The sequence below is a fragment of the Gadus macrocephalus genome, chromosome 10, assembly GCF_031168955.1.
Source record: "Gadus macrocephalus chromosome 10, ASM3116895v1".
Lineage (NCBI taxonomy): Eukaryota > Metazoa > Chordata > Actinopteri > Gadiformes > Gadidae > Gadus > Gadus macrocephalus.
The window spans coordinates 18438387-18457409 of record NC_082391.1 but is presented as its reverse complement, the minus strand read 5'-3'; the positions used below and the strand labels follow the sequence as shown (position 1 = coordinate 18457409).

The window sequence follows — 19023 nt, the reverse complement described above, 5'->3', positions numbered from 1 at the left end:
CCTGCCTCCTATGATACCAAATGGGGAGGGGGGGGCGGGGGGGGGGGGGGGGGGGAGCCAGACACCCCCAACCCTCCCCCACTGCCTGGCGCAACTTGGTTTTCACACTCGCTGAGGTGCTCGCATGGCATGTTGGCCAGCTAGTGGTTATGGTTGTGATGCAGGTGTGATCCAGCAAAGATGTTGGGTTTTTAGGCCAAGAGTTATGAAATGAGTGCGCAGGCGGTGTGAGACCTGCAGGCTTGTCAATGGTCCGTGTTGCCGAGCTAAAGGAGGCTGGCTTTGTTTAGATGTCCTGAGGGCCAGAAATCCAGCGACAAGCCTTGAAGTTTGGGCTGAATCCGTGATGTCTGAGCTGTAAAAATCTGCTAATTACTCCCAGGGCCCCCATCAGGGCTTTTTCAATCGCTTTTTCCAAAGCGTTGAAAGTCATTGGTAATATTTCCCTAAATTTCTTCAGTTTTAAAGGCCTAATTTAAACCATTGTCTTAGGCGAAAAAGCCGCCAGTTACAGTGCACACTCCCCGCACAAAGGGCTGAACGCGGCGCGATTGACGCGCGTCTGTCTGGCTCGTTCGCGTTGGGTGTATGAATTTGTCTCATGCGGCGGCGCCAATGCCGTAAGACTGCATCATCAAAAAAAGCGATGTGATAAAACGCAGGGGACCCGACATGGCCTAGATCCTCCTGGCTCGGGGTCAACTAGGGGGAGAAAAAGAAGAAACACTCGGAAAGATCAAATGCCGTCCCAAAGAAGGACTCCCCAAAGCTGCAAATCATTTGGCCAGGGCTCCGTAAGGGTGGTTCCAGCCTAGGAGAAGAAGACAAACGAGGCCTCAAGCAGGGAATGTGAGGGGACCCTGCTAGGAGATGAAATATTGGACATGGCCGGAACGGCAAGAGCGATAACATGACCTAAGAACTCTGATTTATTGACGTGCTTCCCTGAGAATCGCCGCCAAACACGCCGGGACTTCAATGGGCGACGTCCCATCAAAGCGGTTCTGTGCCGTCATGTTTAGACGTTCCGAACCCTTTGACGGGTCGGGTTGTGACTGTCTCTCCCCACCGCCCACGCTGGTGTCCCCTTACTGCAAGGCTCTACAGGTATATCACAGTCATTGTTGCCCTTTTTTTGTAGCTTTGAGGTCCCAGAAACCTGATCTTGTACCTGACCTCATTCCGCCTGGGGGTCTCTGCCGGGCCCCATCCTGCCCCAACATCTGGTTGGCTTCAGCTGCTTTCTGCATGTCTGTTGTAAACATTGTCAAAGAGCTCCCTGTCCCTAGTAGAGGCTGGCCGGCTTCTACTGGCAATGATGAAATGTATTGTTTGTGTGTTAAATCTTTTAAAAGCTCTCGTTTGTTTCAACACGGTTGGATTCTTTTTTTTTCTTTTCTTTTCTTTTCCCAGCGAGGGCGGTATGGTTTTCTATGCGGCAGACTTATGTTTAAGTCCACGAGAGGAAGTGACACAGAAGAAGGTTTTAATATACAAAGACTTTTGAGGGGGGCTCTTCTCCTGGGGCATTTTTGCACGGCATGAAACGTACATGAAACGTATCTGGGACAGCCCTAATTTGTAGGCTTAAGAGAAGTCCATTTCAGGGCCAACACACAATGCTGTTTGCATTGGTTCCCTTAGTAAAGCACTCGGCTCTTAAGTAACAAGTGTGTTTCTCTACAACTCTTTTCAAAAAGTCTGTTTTCATTTGTCGGCCATGAGTCAGTGGAAGCGAAGGATGACTGCTGGAGAGGAACAAGCCGGGAACGGGGCCTTTTGTGCCGCCCTCTTCTCCTCCCCGCTTCCCCTGTGATAATCACACTGTGCTGTGACTTATCCCCTTCATTTGTCTGCTAAACCGTAGCCTGTCATTGCACATCATGCAGATAACATGCGCCCCCCCTCTCTCTATCTCTTTCCCTTTTTTATCTTTTCTCTTGGTCTGTCTGTGTTGCTCTCGAACTATGTTGCTCTCCCTCTCTCTCACTCTCTCACTCTCTCACTATCTTAATAAGCTCTCTCTCCCTCACCTGCTCCCGGGGGCCGGGACACATGCAGCCGGCCAGACGTTCACGGTTCGGTTCCACGACAAAGGGCTCCAGATCAAACGCTGGATGGCGGTGCCCAATAAACGGTGCATACCTGAGATAAAGTTACGGTCGGGGGGCTGAGGGAGGGAGGTTCGATCGATTGTTAACGTGAACCACCACCTCCAAGCTCCAGACAGATGGAGCAGATGTTTTGAGAAAGTGTTGTGCTTGCTAGCCCCTGCCCCCCCCCCCCCCCCTGCAAAATAGCGGTGAGGCCCCTTGGAAACTAAAATACTATGCTCGGTTCAAATGTTAATGACCTGCTCTTTCTCCCTATAAAGAATGGCCTGGAGAATGTGTGTGACATGAGTGTTTCTAGTCTACTGGTAACCGGTCCTGGCTTTAACAATAGACCTCCCAGCTGAATGAATGAATGATTGAGATACATTTGAATGGCAGTCGTTATATGGCCAATCACTAATAATAGCGGCTGTTTGAGAATGCTGGGCACGCCACAAAGGTATCTCACAATGAATTGAATACAAAGACAACAACACAACCAGCTTAACGGGAGTGGTTGAATGATGTCAACACACACACACACACACACACACAGGACACACACACACACACCAACCTCAGCACAAATGTTCCCCTTACCCCGGCTTGCATGATTCACACACCACAACTCCCTAACACTTCTAGAAGCGATATGGGACTTGGAACCCATTGTTTTTATGATCTCATCTCATGGCCACTGTGTTTGTGTATTTCTGACCCCTGGCAGACCTCGGGAGTCTGCTTGGGACAGATATCTTCAGCTGTCCGGGGCCGTCTGCTGGCTGTGTGTATGTCTTTTGTGGCCCACCAGGGAAACGACTGGCCACAGTGACAAATTAACAGGGCAGCCAAACTGGCTTAACTCGTCTGGGATGCTGACCTCAGTTCCTGTGCCCTTTCCTACTTCTTATTTTTCCCTCACTCTCGCACACACGCACGCCTTCCTCTCTCTTTGTCCTTATCTCTTGATTCAGTTGTTTTTCTCTCAATTCCTTTTTATTTTCTTAAATCTCCGGTCTAGACTCTTAACTCTCTCTTAACTCTCTTCCTCTTGCTCTCTCTTACGCCCGCTGTCTGATTCTCTCCGGGTTTGTTTGTCGTGTGCTTTTACTTTCATTACCTAATTGTTGAGGTTTGGTAACCAAGGCTTTAAGTGAAACCACCTGAGAGCTGTGCGGGCCTGCTTCCAACACCCTGCAATTGCTCTTGTTGACGTCTGTAGGCTCTTAATTAGCTACCAAAAGACCTCACTAAAAAGGCTATCCCGCCCGCAGGTACGAAACACAGGCGATGAGGCTATCTGCACCTCACATTAGTACAGATCCTCACATTCAATCTCCAATCCTACCTCTAAATAGTCCTAACGCGTCGGGAACCACTGAAAGACATTCAGTGGTATTCCAAGGGTAGACTCCTGAAGTGCTTAAGCCCCCATGGTGGGTGTTTGCTGCTGACTTCCTCAATGTAGTCGGGGGAGCAAGCGCAAGTAAGACCATTGAGAAAGCAGTGACCCTGGGAAGTGATGTAGGCAGGGAGCTTTTGTACTGGGAGACAAAGACTGAGACGCAGGGACGGGGAGAGGGAGAGGGAAACGAGAGCGAGCGAGAGGCCAGGGCCATGTTGTGGAATCTCCCAGGGGCTTTTGGGTAAATGTTCATGGATGACAGCATTTTGGAAGTTCACAAATGGCGAATTTTAATGGGCCTCAGGCCCTCGACTTGTTTTAACAGTTTGAGCCGGACGGTGGTGACGGAAAGGCTGGATTAATGAGTCTGCGTGTTTAGGGTAATAATTAACCCCTTGCCATGCAGCGTTTCGTAAATGTTTAGGTGTTTGCCCCGAAAACTATTTTTCTTATCTGGCTGACCCCGCACACAGACCTATGGCTCTGGCCCCCAGTGCTAATGGAAGTAGCAGAGCAGACGTCAAGGGGGTCTGCAGTTCCTAATGAGACCAGGGCGCCTGGTCGGCCTCCCAACAGCGGGCCTGCCTTCCTTCGTCTTCGCTGTCTTGCCATCTTTGACGGCACATTTTGGGCAGTCGGGTGTTTAAACAGCTGTGTTTTGGAAGGGAGTTGAACCTCCCGATGTATTTAAGGAAACATCTTTTCAGAACTGTAGACCATCTTCCAAGGGTTTGCGGCTGTCTGTGTTGGTGTTAAATATTAACTCCTAGGGAAATTCTCCTCAAGACCCAAACCGCTGCTTCATCTTGGTGTTGAGCGCGAGTGTGTTCTCCAGATGAATGACTTGTTGTGTGTTAGAGGTTATCCGTGCTTATGTTCGGCCAAGCTTTCTACCAGTCCTTGACTGCATTGTATTTAGGGCTGGCTGTAGTCAACCAAAGATAATCATTTCGGTCAGCTGAAATGTGGATCTGAGGCTCAACCAATTGATGCGTTTTGGGGGAAGAAATGAAAGAAAGGTAGATTGCACTCTACCTGGTATCTTAAATATCACTTAATGCTGTCTGAAGAAAGTGCGTGGGTTACACATCCATTCTTGTTCCGAGTCCGACGTAAGTTTGAAAACTTGTTGTCATAATCTTGACCAATAATGCCAGACCAACAACTTTCGTTATTTCGTTTGCGTTATTTTCTTTCTGCTATTTTAATGCTACAGTCCACAAAGTATATTGCAATTGTGACACAATGTTTTTCGTTACTGTGTTAAATCAATAATTTCTATATGCCCAGATGTTTTCATGCTTATTTCACCCTGGCACAAAGGGCGTTCCAAACCCACACCATTCACAGCCTAGAACAATTACTGTAACCCATTTTTACAACTGTCTAGCGTTGAAATCCATTGCCTGTTCACAGGTCACAGCCTTTATGGCAGGTCACAGAAACAGAACAGTGTGCGAGTCATGAGTTGGCCGGAGCATTCGTGTGCTGAAAACCATTTCCTGGTTGCTTGTGGAGGTCAGAATATCTGTGCAGCGATGGATATCCTGCTCGTTAGCACTAGCTCGTTAACAACCACCTGTCCGCCCTTTCCCACAGGGATATTGGTGGAATTAGCCCCTTACCCCAACACTGGCCCTGTTAATCTCTCGCCACTAACTGTACACATATGGTAATTGCGGCGTTTCTTTCAATGAAAGAAAACTTTGCTTTTGCAGGGTAATGTTTTTCCCATCACAATGTTTTTCAACCGCTTAGTGATGAAACACTGGCATGCACCGTGTAGACCGAAACATCACAGCAGCATAGTAAAGTCTTAGTAGTAAAGGCACGAGGACAAAAAAAAACTCATTGCCTACCATTTTGTTTAAATAACCTGTGTGATTCAGAGCTCCAATGCAACTCTAGCCAGGCTCTCCCTTCTTTCTGCCTTGTAAACTTGTCATTACTTTACTTTTGCAAAGCGGAAAAGCGCAGTGAGTGAGTAGGTGCAAAGTTTGTCCCTGGCCTGATTATCTCCATATGAGCAGATCACGCTCTAATAATGGTTTCTGATTACAGTATAATGCTGTTGAAGATTTCCCTGCTTGCGGTGATGGTAACGCGTGTGTGTGTGTGTGTGTGTGTGTGTGTGTGTGTGTGTGTGTGTGTGTGTGTGTGTGTGTGTGTGTGTGTGTGTGTGTGTGTGTGTGTGTGTGTGTGTGTGTGTGTGTGTGTGTGTGTGTGTGACCCAAAACCGCTGTCGATCTGATCCACAAAAACGGCTTAGTATTAATAAACTCTGTAAATGGGCCAGGATAAACGTAACACTCCACGCACGCGCACGCACGTGTGTGATTCCTCGACATGCTAACCAGAGCTAGAATCCACATTTTGGGGGGGGGGAGGGGTGTAAGTGAATGCGACGATTGATTTTCCACACTTCTGTGAATTACTTTATCTCGCTTTCCAACACTTTTTTACCAACTGTCGTTTTTCCCAGTTCTTGCCATCTGACTCAGCGGTTCAACTTGACCGCTTCTTTGCAACTCATTTAGGATTTAACTAGTGTCACTTATGAGTTCAAGCACCTAAGTCCTCCTACATTGGGTTCCTCATGTATTTTAAATTAAGCATTTATACTAATGTTCTTCAATTTTGCCACGAAAACTACTAGAGAGCCGGTAAATATGATGGTTTCCCATGTTGAAACTATTCTGTATTTTATTTGTGTTTTCAATGGGACATCGATAAGTCAATGTTGAACTGTTGAACATGTGGATATTTTTGGACACTGTATTTGCAGCCCATGAATATAAAAAGAAAGTCCTCGTCAAGAATTTTTTTTTAACCACGTATCAGGATTGCTATTCAACAGCGCTGTCGCTCTACGCCCCCCCAGGCAAGCCTGGGGGGGAAAGGCATGGCCAGGCAAAGTGAACAAGACACACTACACACTTATCCCACCCTGAACTGCTGGCACGATGCCCTCGAGCCAGAGACTGTGGTTGCAGCGAGCGGCGTCCCTCCTGACGTGTATGAGTGTGATGTTGTTCTCTCATGCGCGCCGCGACGCTTCCCGTAGGTTGTAAATAAGAATTGAGCTCTCCGTCAGCGGGCCTCGTCTGAGGAATTTTTCATGCTGCGTGAGGGGGGGAAAAGTATCATATTATGCTACAGTAATTCCCCGTACCCGTTCCCTATGTTTAACATGGCCGCCAGAAACCTCAAAGGACATCCACCCTCTGTTTAATCGGTTGCTAGGCTGGGACCTGAGTACACGGCTAGGGGAGGGAGCCCGCGGTTCATCTGCCTGTATATTAGCTCAGACGTTGACTTCTGTGTGTTTTTCCCCCTTATTTTGGGGTTATGGGATCTCTTATGGGAGAGTCCCTTCGCTGTAGCCTGCAGATTTAGTGAGACCCACGTCTGTCTCCACTTTTACTTGAAACCTAAATGAATGCGATGACCAACGGAAAAAAAACAAACCTTACTTGTGTACATGAACACTTCTGCCGACTTGCAACAGTTGAGTCAACTGACGAAACAGATCTTCTTAATTCGCTGATTCCTGTGCTATGTGACCTTTTCACCGCCATTTTCCCCTTTTGTTGAAAGTGGCAATTGCTTCAGAGGGAACAAAATCCCAGAGTTGGCCATGATCTAAACATTCATAACTCAAACATTCAAAAGTGACGGCTGGAATAAAAGGCTCCCACATTTGGGAATGAAAATATGCGAGGCTCTACATGGATTGATTGCAAATGTGATGGATGCGAAAAAGGAAATCCTTTCCATCCCTCCAAATGAAGACCAACACTAACACTGTTGGCAGACAGCGGACTACACAGAGCAGGGGGAAATTCAAAACAGGAAACGGGGACTGAGAGCTGAGGCAGACGTGCCACGACTTGACACACTCAGAAGTGGAAGGAAAAGTAATTGCTATCATCAGACTTGAAATAAGAAGCAGTTTGCCTCTTTACTTTTGCATCTCGTCTTTCAATTGGGACGTCAATTTATGCCACGGTGATTCGTCTCCTCGAGACAGTTGACAAAACATTAAATCGTTACGCAGGACGAAATCTCTAGTGAAATCACACACCGGAAAGCATCGACCGGACCTCCACGGCAGAACTTTTGGCCTATAGTGGCATCATGTATGTCTGGGGATGACATGGTTTAGGACAAGACGGGTTCTGAGGGCTGGAAGTCTGCCCGCGCGCATTGCCCCCCCCAACCTAACAACGAACCCATATCCCTCCTCCTCCTCCTCCTCCTCCTCCTCCTCCTCCTCCTCCTCCTCCTCCTCCTCCTCCTCCTCCTCCTCCTCCTCCCCCCCTGCCCTGAGGGGCAGACACACCACAGACTGAGCTGGGACAGAGGGTTGTATCCTGGGCTTATCCTCCCAAGTTTATGTGGCTGCTGTCTGAGCCTCTGGGTGGGACTCAAAGGAGTAGGCTCTTAATGGAGAGACGATTGCCTCATTTTAGTTGCCTCGCTTAATAAAGTTAATGATGTTATGCTTATGCCTTATGGTAGTTTCAGTAAAGTCAAGTGTATGTTTATAGCACCTTTCATTGATGACGAGTTATTATTATTTCAATTTATCGCAAATCAAGTATAACCAAAAAGATCATACTGACAGGAGTTTACATTTGCGTAAACAGCCACATGAGCTTGCCATTATCAAATCATTATGTTTTATATCCTTGTTTTAAAAAATGGCCGGTTTATCCAAACCACCAGAACTTCTTTTGCTTTTTTTCAATTCAAAGTAAATGTTCCAAGAAATGCTACCACGGCTCCAAAAGCTCTTGTGAGGATTTTAAACATCTGCAACTTTGACTAGATTGAATACCTAACCGATGTACATTATAAATACTCTCATCAACGTTTTCATTCCAATGGTAGAACTTAAATTCAACTTAGAAATAGGGAAGTCATGTGATACACATAATTAAGTAATTCCATCCGTGGTTCTTAGGGAATAAAATATTCCCTTTCAATACAGTTAGTTAGTATCTGCTAATAAAAAGGAATTGTCTTTTCAACCTTGACGGCTAAATTCACTTGGCCTGCAGCCCAATCAATCGGTGGAGACATACTGACCACTTCCACAGGGTTTGTATTCACTTCATTCCCTGTATTGTTAGCGCTGTGCTTATCCATAACCTGTCCTCTCGACTACTTGAAGAGCTTATTTTAGTTTTCTAAATGCAAATTGCCTTGTGATTGGTTTTGGGAAGTGGTTCAATCAAAGACCACCAAGCCTTGTAGCTGCCTTCAATTACCGACTGGAGGAGGGAGCTGGCTGGGGGGCGAGTCCGACCCCAGCGCTGCCTCCACAGCCCGCTCTCTGCACTTTTGGTGGTGACTTAACTTCCGCGGGCTACAGAAATACTTCTTCTGGGGTTTTTATGACGTGGTATTGGAGCGAGTTGGCTGTTAAAGTTTCTATTTAAGCGTGCTGCTGCGTGTGTCCCCACATTTTTAGGGGCTCTTAATTGCCTCAGTGTGGGTTTTTCTTTCAGGTGTGTGTGTGTGTGTGTGTGTGTGTGTGTGTGTGTGTGTGTGTGTGTGTGTGTGTGTGTGTGTGTGTGTGTGTGTGTGTGTGTGTGTGTGTGTGTGTGTGTGTGTGTGTGTGTGTGTGTGTGTGTGTGTGTGTGTGTTGGCGTCGGGGTGGGTCAGAGGACAGGACCTCGCTCAGAGGAGTGGCTGTTAACCTTTGACCCTGCTGGTTAAGCCTACAGGGTGTCTGTGGTGGAGGGGTGGTTGCGCCCCCGGCCCGGGCCTGGTTCATGGGCACATGATGGCGGAGGGTGCGGCAAGGTTTTTGTCTGAGGCGTTTCCACCTCCCCCCCCCCCCAGCCTCCCTCTGAGAGTGAGGTTTGAGAGGCGAGCCAAGGCCAAAAGGGAAGTGACTTATTTTATGAGCCCTTTTTAACAGGGGCTGCTTGGTGTCCCACAAAGGAAAGCCAGAGAATCAGCAAACTGGCGATGAATGCCGTGACACACTGTCACATGTTTGTTAACAAGCTGTCGCTCCCTTGTCTTCGCCGCCATAAAATAGCAGGGGCTTTTTCTCCTCTCCCGACTCCCGAGTGGACACTCCAACAGCTCTGGTGCTCTGTAGGCCTCTTAGGTCTTACAGTTATTGGGAAGCCGGGGCGCAAAGAGGCCAGTGAACAATTAAGAGCGGTCTCGACTCTCGCAACCAGCGCGCCAAGACTGTTTGTGCCAGCACAAGAAAGTGACGAGACTGCTAACACTTGAGACGAGATGCAGTAAGGACTTGTTGAGTAGCAATCCAATTGCTCATAGCCCCTGTTATAGCTCACTCATAGCCCATGTTGTAGGTCACTTGAAGCCCTGTTCTAGCTCACTTGTTGCCCTGTTGTAGCTCACTCGTAGCCATGTTGTACCTCACTCGTAGCCCTGTCCTGTCTCTTCATAGCGCTGAACTTGTTCTTTCATAGCCCTGTTCTGGCTCACTCGTAACCCTGTTCTACCGCCGTCTGTGCCATTTCATACTAGGAAGGGGGGGGTGAAGAATTGGCTGCCAAGATGTTTTCATAAAGTGTGCATTAGCTAAGAATCCTGGGTTTTCGGGGAGCTAATCCCTGCGCGCTAACAACGTGACATTTGTGCAGACACCGCTGTGAAATATTGACCGTCTCACTTTTATTTGTGTACGTTGGTAGGAGGTGCCGCTGGTTTCCACGTGGACATAGTCCACAGTACTGTGAGCCCTCACTGTGGGCCATGCATGGGGCGTGTGTGTGTGTATTTCTGTGTATGTATGTGTGTGCATGTGCGTGTATTCGTGTTCACACTAGACTGCCTTAAGGTTATCCCCTCCCTCCAATTAGGCTGACACAAAGAGTTGTGTGTTGAGCGGCGATGCGATGTGTGAACGCATTTGAGCTGGTTCTGCCAAGTGTGTGCGTGCGGAAGTGTATGCACATCAGGCTATTTCAGTGTGTGCTTGAATATATACGTGTGTGTGTGTGTGTGTGTGTGTGTGTGTGTGTGTGTGTGTGTGTGTGTGTGTGTGTGTGTGTGTGTGTGTGTGTGTGTGTGTGTGTGTGTGTGTGTGTGTGTGGCGGGGGGGGGGGGGGGGGGGGGGCGGTGTATATGTTGAGGGGAGGGAAGTTGAGGGAGACGGAGTGCAAGAGAGAGATGGATGGATCTGGGTTGGAAAGGTTGAGTGAAGAAAGAGGGACTTGAGCCTTATTTGGAATGGATCCCAGACCAAGGAGTCCAAGTTTGGGGGACGAGGGTTGTTCCTGGATCTGCTGCTTTGTAGCCCTGTTTAGGCAGTCCTGTCATACCACACTTGTAACTATAATGTCCCAGCGTCGACCCAGGTCTGTCTACACGCCGCAGCAGTTGTTTCGAAATTCCTCGTGTCTTTTTATATATAAGGCGGTGATTGGTATTCGACCCGTAGTTCTAGCACGAGCTATGTGGTCAAACCTCCCTTCTTCCCAATGATAGTTATGTTTTATGCATCAGAAACCGACTCAATCAATCCACATTAGCCGGTGACATGTGTACCGCCCGTTCAATCCGATTGGATTCACATAAGCCTCCGTCAACCAAGATAAAAGTTTGTGGTCGTCTTTGAATTGAAGTCGGTTGGACTGAAACGAAACGGCCCGTTAGGAGGAGGCAGCATTCATGGGCGCAGGAGCCGTGTAAGAAGCCAGGGACCACCTCTGTCTGACTGGGGAGGTACAGGAGGCCCCAAACTGCCTCTCTCCGACTAGCGGGGGGAAAACCAAACAGGCAGTTGGTGCCTGGATGCAGTGAAAGGACCCCTATGTTCTGCCCAAATTCCTACAGACACATTCAAAACAAAACATTATTGCAGCTGCAACTTAGCATTTTGTCCGGCGCTGAATACTTCTCGACCTATCCCTCCTGTTAATTGGATGTTAATCTCACTTCTTTTTTTTCTCTCCATTTTGACCAAGAGGCAAGCGTCGTTTTGGGCCCTGAAGGCTTTGTTCTGTTTTTTTAATGATTCTTTTGATTCAAGCACCCCAATAGAAAGTTAAGATACGTTGTCTGTTGTTTGAAAAAGGTTTTATTTTATCTTTTGGCAAAGGCGTCCCATTCTTATCAACTGGAGTACAACTAGCCTATTATTCCTATTTTATGGACACTAAACTTTTATCGCTCATTGTCACTATAATTATATATATTTTTTTTTTTATTATTATTTGTATTTGGTTTCTGGCATACAATCGATGCACATGCTACTCAAAACTGATGTACGGAAAGAAAATCCGGTTCTGCGTTCTTGCGTTTCCTTTCATCAGTACTGCCACGGAGACATACGTGTGTTGAGAGATGGACGGCGGGAGCCAAATGCTTGTCTTGGCTGATACTGTAAAGTGCACTGAAGTAAACCCTTTGGATTCAGACTTTGGAGTTTAGACATGTTTGTACTTATAATCAGGATCATAGTGTCGGTCTGGCAAGATGGGCTGCAGCAGGAAATGGGATGTATTGACTGGATAGAAATTGAAAACAGGTAGCGTTTAAAACCTTGTCAAACAATATCAGTGATTTCTGGTATGTGGCGCAACCAGTCTTCTTCGCACATAAGCTCATCTCAATTTATTCCCGTTGTAAGCAGAGAGGAAAGTAGGGCTGCTCCACACTCCTATCAACATCGTTTATCGCAATTTGAAATGTTGTACATTGTAGTGTTTTAAGACATCATGATTTAAATCTGTTCGAGAATCGGCTCTGTTAAAATGGAAACGTGCTCCGAACTGAAAACGAGGAGTGCATTCATGGGAGGTCTGTCTCTATAACGTTGCCCCCCCCCCCCCTGTCCTTCTCCCGCTCCCAGGCGCCCCGCTGAAGGTGTGTCCCCAGGGCTTCTCCTGCTGCACCGTGGAGATGGAGGAGAAGCTCAGCCAGCAGAGCCACTCGGACCTGAAGGCCCCCATCTCCGAGCTCAGCTCCAACCTGCAGAGCACCTTCAAGCAGAGACACCAGCACTTTGACCGTAAGTAGAGAGAGAGAGAGAGAGAGAGAGAGAGACACACACACACACACACACACACACACACACACACACACACACACACACACACACACACACACACACACACACACACACACACACACACACACACACACACACACACACACACACACACACACACACACACACACACACGAGTCCATAATGAGAATCAGACACATGCTTACCAACACGTGTACGCGCACGGTGGTGGAAACTCATGAAGTGGCCCACGGCAGACGGCACCTCTGCTATGCGGGTCTGTCCCATGCGCTGTATGCAGTATCAGCCCCAACCCCCCCCCCCCCCCCCCTCCTCCAACACAACTTTTGCCTGAATTGGCGTTGTGACGGACACCCCCACCTGCCAGTGCGCTGGCTGCGGCGCAGACACTCAGTCTGTGTCTGTTGGCTCGTCCACCTGTCTCTCAGCGTCTCCCCCTCTCCTCGCCCCGCCCCCTCCTCCATCCGGCCTCAGAGTCACGTGCACGCGCCCAGATGGACCACACACATGACCTGTTGGTTCCAGCTTCAACCGCACTTCCTATTCGCGTGCGTGCGTGCGTGCGTGCGTGCGTGCGTGTGCGCGTGTGACGAGGATCGGGTTCCCTGTGCTGTGGGGGGTGGGAGAAGGGTGCATATGGCTGCTGCTGAGTCACCAGGGTCGCAGGACAGCCTGGAATACCATCCGCCACCAGGGCCTGTCAACGCGGTTCCCCCTCGCCTGGGTGGCACAGTTAGCTGGGTCGGGACAGCACCTCACCGCCCACTGTCTCCGGGTCCGTCCCCCGGAGCATGGAGGACAATGTCCTCATTATTTGGTTTTATGGTGATTTGTTCCATTTATTTATTTTTTTCGGTGAACGCATAGTTGTGGGGTCACAAGGGGGGAAAGTTATTTTGAGATGACCAGAGATGTGGTTATGTGTGTGGGTGTAGTCGTGTTTGCTTGTTTGTATATGTGCTAGGAGAGAGAGAGAGGGACAGAGGGAGAGAGGGAGATAGAGAGGGAGGGAGAGAGGGAGAGAGGGAGAGGGAGAGAATTGCAGCCAGATGGAACAGGAATGTGACGCGTCGGAATGCGGTGGTTTCTTGAGCCTTTGCTCGCCCCTCTCACTCGCTCTCTCTCTTTCTTTCTCTCCTCACTTCTTTGTCCCCATCTCATGCGTACCCCCCCCCCCCCCCATCCCTCCTCCCAAAAAAATCCCCTTTCTTCCTCAATTCATCCCTTTTTTTTTTAAACTGTTTCTTATCGCGCTCTGTGTCCCTGGACTTCCCGGTATGTTGTCTTCCCCATATCCTCTTCCTTATCTACGACGGTCTTCACTCGGAAAGTTCTTTACTTGCAGGATTTCTCCTTTTTGTCACCCTTGGTATCGCTCCCATACAATCAGCCAATCGGGCTAGAGATTAAGGTCGGCGATGTTCACCGACTGAACCCAATCCACCAACGGACCGCAGGACACGGGAACCCGTTCTCTCACAGCGCACCGATCACTCACCTCATCAACCAGAAGACGACGGAGAGATCAACCCCTCCGTCTCGGAAAACCGTTGGCTTCACTTTCACTTAATCTCCTCTTCATTGTTCCCCCCCCCACCCCCTGCCCCCCTCACATCTACCACCCCGTACCCCGTCCCCCCGTCCCCCCGTCTCACTACATACCGTGGTCTCTCTAACTCCTGAACCGTTAGAACCCAGGGACACACAAAGGCCTGCTGTGCTCCCTCTTTCACCTGGGCCATTAGAGCAGACTCTCTTATTGAATGAGGTGACATGGCGGGGTGCTCATGTTGCCACTCTCCTGTGACTTCCTCCCTCTCGGCTCCCGCTGTCCGGACTCTCTGCCGTCCGGGACACGTCCGGGACACGTCCGGGACACGTCCGGGACACGTCCGGGACACGTCCGGGGCTGAGAGACAGGGCCGGGGAGAGCGCGTGGCCAAAAAGAGTCACCGTCAAAAGCACTGCTACGGTATATCTTTAAAAAAAAAAGCTGCCACAATAAGAGCCAATGTTGAGAGTGGCGAAGAGTGTGAGGTGAGTGTGAGTGCGTGCGTGCGTGTGGGTGGTTTAATCCTTATTTGTGACGTAAAGGCTGCCTATACGTGCCGTTCTTAGAAGACCAACACGCATACATGCCCGATAACACTCCTGAGAAGATCTGTGGCTCGCCGTTACGCATGCTCCCGTCATGTGCCTGGAGGGGTCGAGAGTCACGGCCAATTAAGAGCAGGGGGCCAAGAATAGTCCAACATCCCCCCCCCCCCCCCCCCCCCCTGCTTTCATCACTGCCCCCAGTGTTTGTCCTGGCCCTGGGGTCCTTCTTTCTGTCCCTCTGTCCGTCCGTCTCTCCCTCTGTCTGTCTGTCTGTGTGTGTGTGTGTCAGTCTGTCTTGTTGCGCTGACTTCCAACAGAGCAGGGCTGTGTCTGGGATTTAAGCACGGAAGATTAAAGCTCCTATTGCCTTCCTATATAGGAGGCCGCACGCACGCACGCACACACACACACACACACGCACACACATCCTTCCTTAGCTATGCAGGCTAGCAGCAGGGGGGTTGGAATCCCATAAGGGAAGGTAGAAGCACAGAGACTAATTGGCACAAATAGGATGCAATTACCGCCTGGAGTGGGAGGGGCCAAGGGTCTGGGGCCAAGGGTGGGGGGGGGTCAGCCCCTCTCTCCAGCGTGGTACCAGGGCTAGGGTGTATAGTGAGAGAGACTCTGAAGAGAGTTCCGCTTTTCGGGGGGGAACATTACTTTACATTTTGTACCGAGTCGTGCCCTTCTTATGCGTAACCTTTCACCCACATTCTCACAGAGCGGTTGGCTAACCGGCCAGGGACGGTTGTGTTTTTTTTTTTCTTTTTTTTATGGAAAAAATCTGGAGGCAGCTCTGGGCGCTGCGGCTGTTTGCCGAGCGGCAGTGTGTCATAAACTGTTTTTAATGACAATGCAAGATGCCTAATGCATAATGCTTCACATGCTTCAGCAGCAAATGTATGGCCCAGAGACCCCCCCCCCCCTACACACACACACACACACACACACACACACACACACACACACACACACACACACACACACACACACACACACACACACACACACACACACACACACACACACACACACACACACACACACACGTCTAATTCCGTGAACTCGGAGAGGGTTTGGGAGTCTTTTTGGGGACTGTGTTTCCAACTAGTAAGTGTAATATAAAAAGGAAATGGAGGAAGTGTAGCCTTGTCCTGCCCTCTTCCCCTCCTCCTCACTCCCTTGTCTCCTTTCTTCGCCTTTAAACTTGTGGCTACTGTGCGGTGTGGGGGTCCTTTGTTTTAATCTCTGTCAATGTGGTGTCAAACTTCGCTGTGTGTGTGTGTGTCGGGGGGGCTTTAATGAAGGGGGGAGGGGAAGGGGAGTCCTGCAGTGTTTCCGGTATCCTTGGCGACACAGTAGGGATTTTGAGAAAAAAAAAAAAAAAGCGCCACCAAGCTACTGCTGCCCATCCATCCCTTCACTCATTTTCTTCCCTCCTCCTCCTCCTCTCTTTGGTTTGTCAGTCTGAAGTGTAAGTGACAGCGGCACTCTGAACGTGTGTGCGTGAGCGCGAGCGCGTCTGTGTGTGTGCGCATTCGTCCATCCTGGTGGCAGATTCAGAGGGGAAAGTACTGACCCCCCCCACCCCCCAAACCCTCCCTCCCTCTCCAAAGGGAGCATGGGAACTTAACATGTCAAAAGCAAGCAGAGGGCAGCTCCAGTGTGATGGGGGGGGGGCGGGGCTGTGTCTCAGGCCCGCGGTGTGTTGGTGGGGACAGGAGGGGAGGGCTGGTGGAGCACCGGCACGTCGGCAGAGTCTTTATTTTTTGGAAGACTTTGGAATTCTGGAACTCTCATTTTGTTCAGATTAAGAAGGTGGAGGGAGGGAGGGAGGGGGGGGGGGGGGGGCAGCTAGTGGTGGTGGCTCAAGGAAGAAGGGGCTGGATTATTGGGGGGTATAGGAGATGGGTGGAGGTGGAAGGGGGGAGGAGGGGTTGATGGGCATTCCTTAGGATGAAGTAGGTCATTGTTCCCTGCCTTCAGTGAAGAGAACCCTCTGAAGTGAGAGAGAGAGAGGGTGAGGGATGTGGGGCTAGCTGCTGTTGTGTTGCTGGTCTGGGACAGGTCCCTATTGGGGCAGGGTGCTTCATTATGCAGTAATCCTATTGAGAGAGCCTCTGAAGGACAGTCCAAGAGACGGCCGGGGAGAAGGAAACGGAATGGAATGTGACAACAGAGAAATGCCATTGATGGCGGTCGCCGGTCAGTGTTCGGCGGGCTGACGCAGGCAGACGCTTTTTGTTTGAAACAACGAGTGTGCGGGCGGGACGGAACGCCACTCTCCTCTAATGCCCCTCCGCCAGTGCTGCTCCTCTGTTTGATGGAGTTGCCCGGCTCCTCCTCCTCCTCCTCCTCCTCCTCCTCCTCCTCCTCCTCCTCCTCCTCACCCACTCCTCCTCCTCCTCCTCCTCCTCCTCCACCCACTCCTCCTCCTCCTCCTCCTCCTCCTCTAGTCTAGTTGGCCCTGGCTGTCTCTCCCGTCCAAAATAATTTCCTGGCCGAATGTCCTTTTCTTTCCAAAGTGATTATCGTTATGGCTCTGACTGTATTTGCCCCGGCTGGCTGGAGAAGTTGTCAAGATGTTGGCACGGGATTCGCATGGAAAAGTCCTCGATCTGATTCCATCGAGCATCGTCTTTTAAAGCACGGCTGCAGATGGTTCTGTTGGTCTGATCATGGAGCTCAAACCCATCCTTCCTCCTTGATAAGATGCAGTTTAATACGGCCTGGGTTGGTCCTCATTTAAGTCTAGATGTAATGTTATTCAATTGTTGTATTATCATTATCATTATTATAGTATATTAACAAGAGTCAGTGTTGGGGTAGTTATTCAAAAAGTAATCAGTTACTTATTACTAGTTACTTCTGTAAATTGTAATGAGATTACTTTACTAGTTACTGCATTTGAAAAGTAACTTCACTACTTATTACTTTACTTTCCCGTTTCTTACTTTACTGTAGATAAATGGACCAACATCATAGCCCTACCATCACTTAGTGTTTATTGTATACATCTATATATAAACGATTATGAAACTATATCCGTCTGCACAAAGAAATGCCTCACTGAAAAAAAATCCGCAAACAACAGGATAGAGTAGGCTATGGTGAGGTCAATCAGTAGCAACACACAAGTTTCAAAACGCAGGCTTTGGGAAACATGAGAACAAAAATTAAGTGGTCAATGAAAAATATAAAAAGGTCACCTTATCCCATACAATTAAAACGAATGCAGTTAAGCGGCGGTGACACATGCTGTTACTTTATGTGGCCCAAAGGCTGAATGAACCTGATCTAAGTGCGTCTTCCTCTCACCCTCTTGCAGGCAAGAGCAGCCTTCTCAAGCGTGTTACTATAGTCTAGTAAAGTAGTGTAGTTACCGATATTATAAATGTAATGCGTTACTTTACTTTTAGTCTCCCTCACTCAAACTAATCACCCTCTCGTCCCCCTCCTCCTCTCCCCCCCCCTCTATCGTGTCTCCAGAGTTCTTCCGCGAGCTGCTGGAGAACGCCGAGCGCTCGCTCAACAGCATGTTCGTGCGCACGTACGGCATGATGTACGTGCAGAACGCGGAGCTCTTCAAGAACTTCTTCGCCTCGCTCAAGCGCTACTACCTGCTGGGCAGCGCCGGTGTCGACCTGGACGCCATGCTGTCGGAGTTCTGGGCCGACCTGCTGGAGCGCATGCTGCGGCTGGTCAACGTGCAGTACGACTTCACCAGCTCCTACATGGAGTGCGTCAGCCGCCACACCGACCAGCTGCAGCCCTTCGGCGACGTGCCGCGCAAGCTCCGCCTCCAGCTGACGCGGGCCTTCGTGGCGGCACGCACCTTCACCCGCGGCCTGGCACTCATGCCCGATGTGGTCAACCGAGTGTCCACGGTAAGGGAGGAGTTGGGGGGGTTGGGGGGAGGGGGGGTCTCTCTCGGTCTGTGTCTCGGTGTCTCTCTCTCTGTCTCTCTGCCTCTCTCTCTGTCTCCCTCTGTGTTTCTCTCTGTGTCTGACTCTCTGTCTCTCTCTGTGTTTCTCTGTGTCTGACTCTCTCTGTCTCCCTCTGTCTCTCTGTCTCACTCTGTGTTTCTCTCTGCGACTGTCTCTCTCTCTCTCCCACTCTCTCTCTCTGCCCCTCTCTCTCTGTCTCTCCCTGTCTGTCTGTATGTCTCTCTCTTGCTCTCTTTCTCTGTCTCTCTCCGCCTCACTCTCTGTGTCTCTGTGTTTCTCTCTTTGACTGTCTCTCTCTCTCTCTGCCCCTCTCTCTCTGTCTCACCCTGTCTGTCTGTCTCTCTCTCTGTCTCTGTTGCTGTCTCTCTCCGTCTCACTCTGTGTCTGTGTTTCTCTCTGTGCCTATCTCTCACTCTCTGTCTCTGTCTCTCTCCCTCGCCGTCTCTCTTTCCC

The 19023-nt window shown here is 49.6% G+C and overlaps 1 protein-coding gene across 1 annotated transcript in view; it reads left to right on the top strand.

Annotated features, from left to right (window-relative positions):
• The window catches only part of gpc4 (glypican 4), a 31347-nt gene that overhangs the window by 6242 nt on the left and 6082 nt on the right, over positions 1-19023 (top strand). The window contains exons 2-3 of the mRNA XM_060063576.1: positions 12344-12502; positions 18113-18510. Of these exons, the coding sequence (XP_059919559.1) occupies positions 12344-12502; positions 18113-18510 (557 nt within the window). The remainder of the gene's footprint in view (positions 1-12343; positions 12503-18112; positions 18511-19023) is intronic.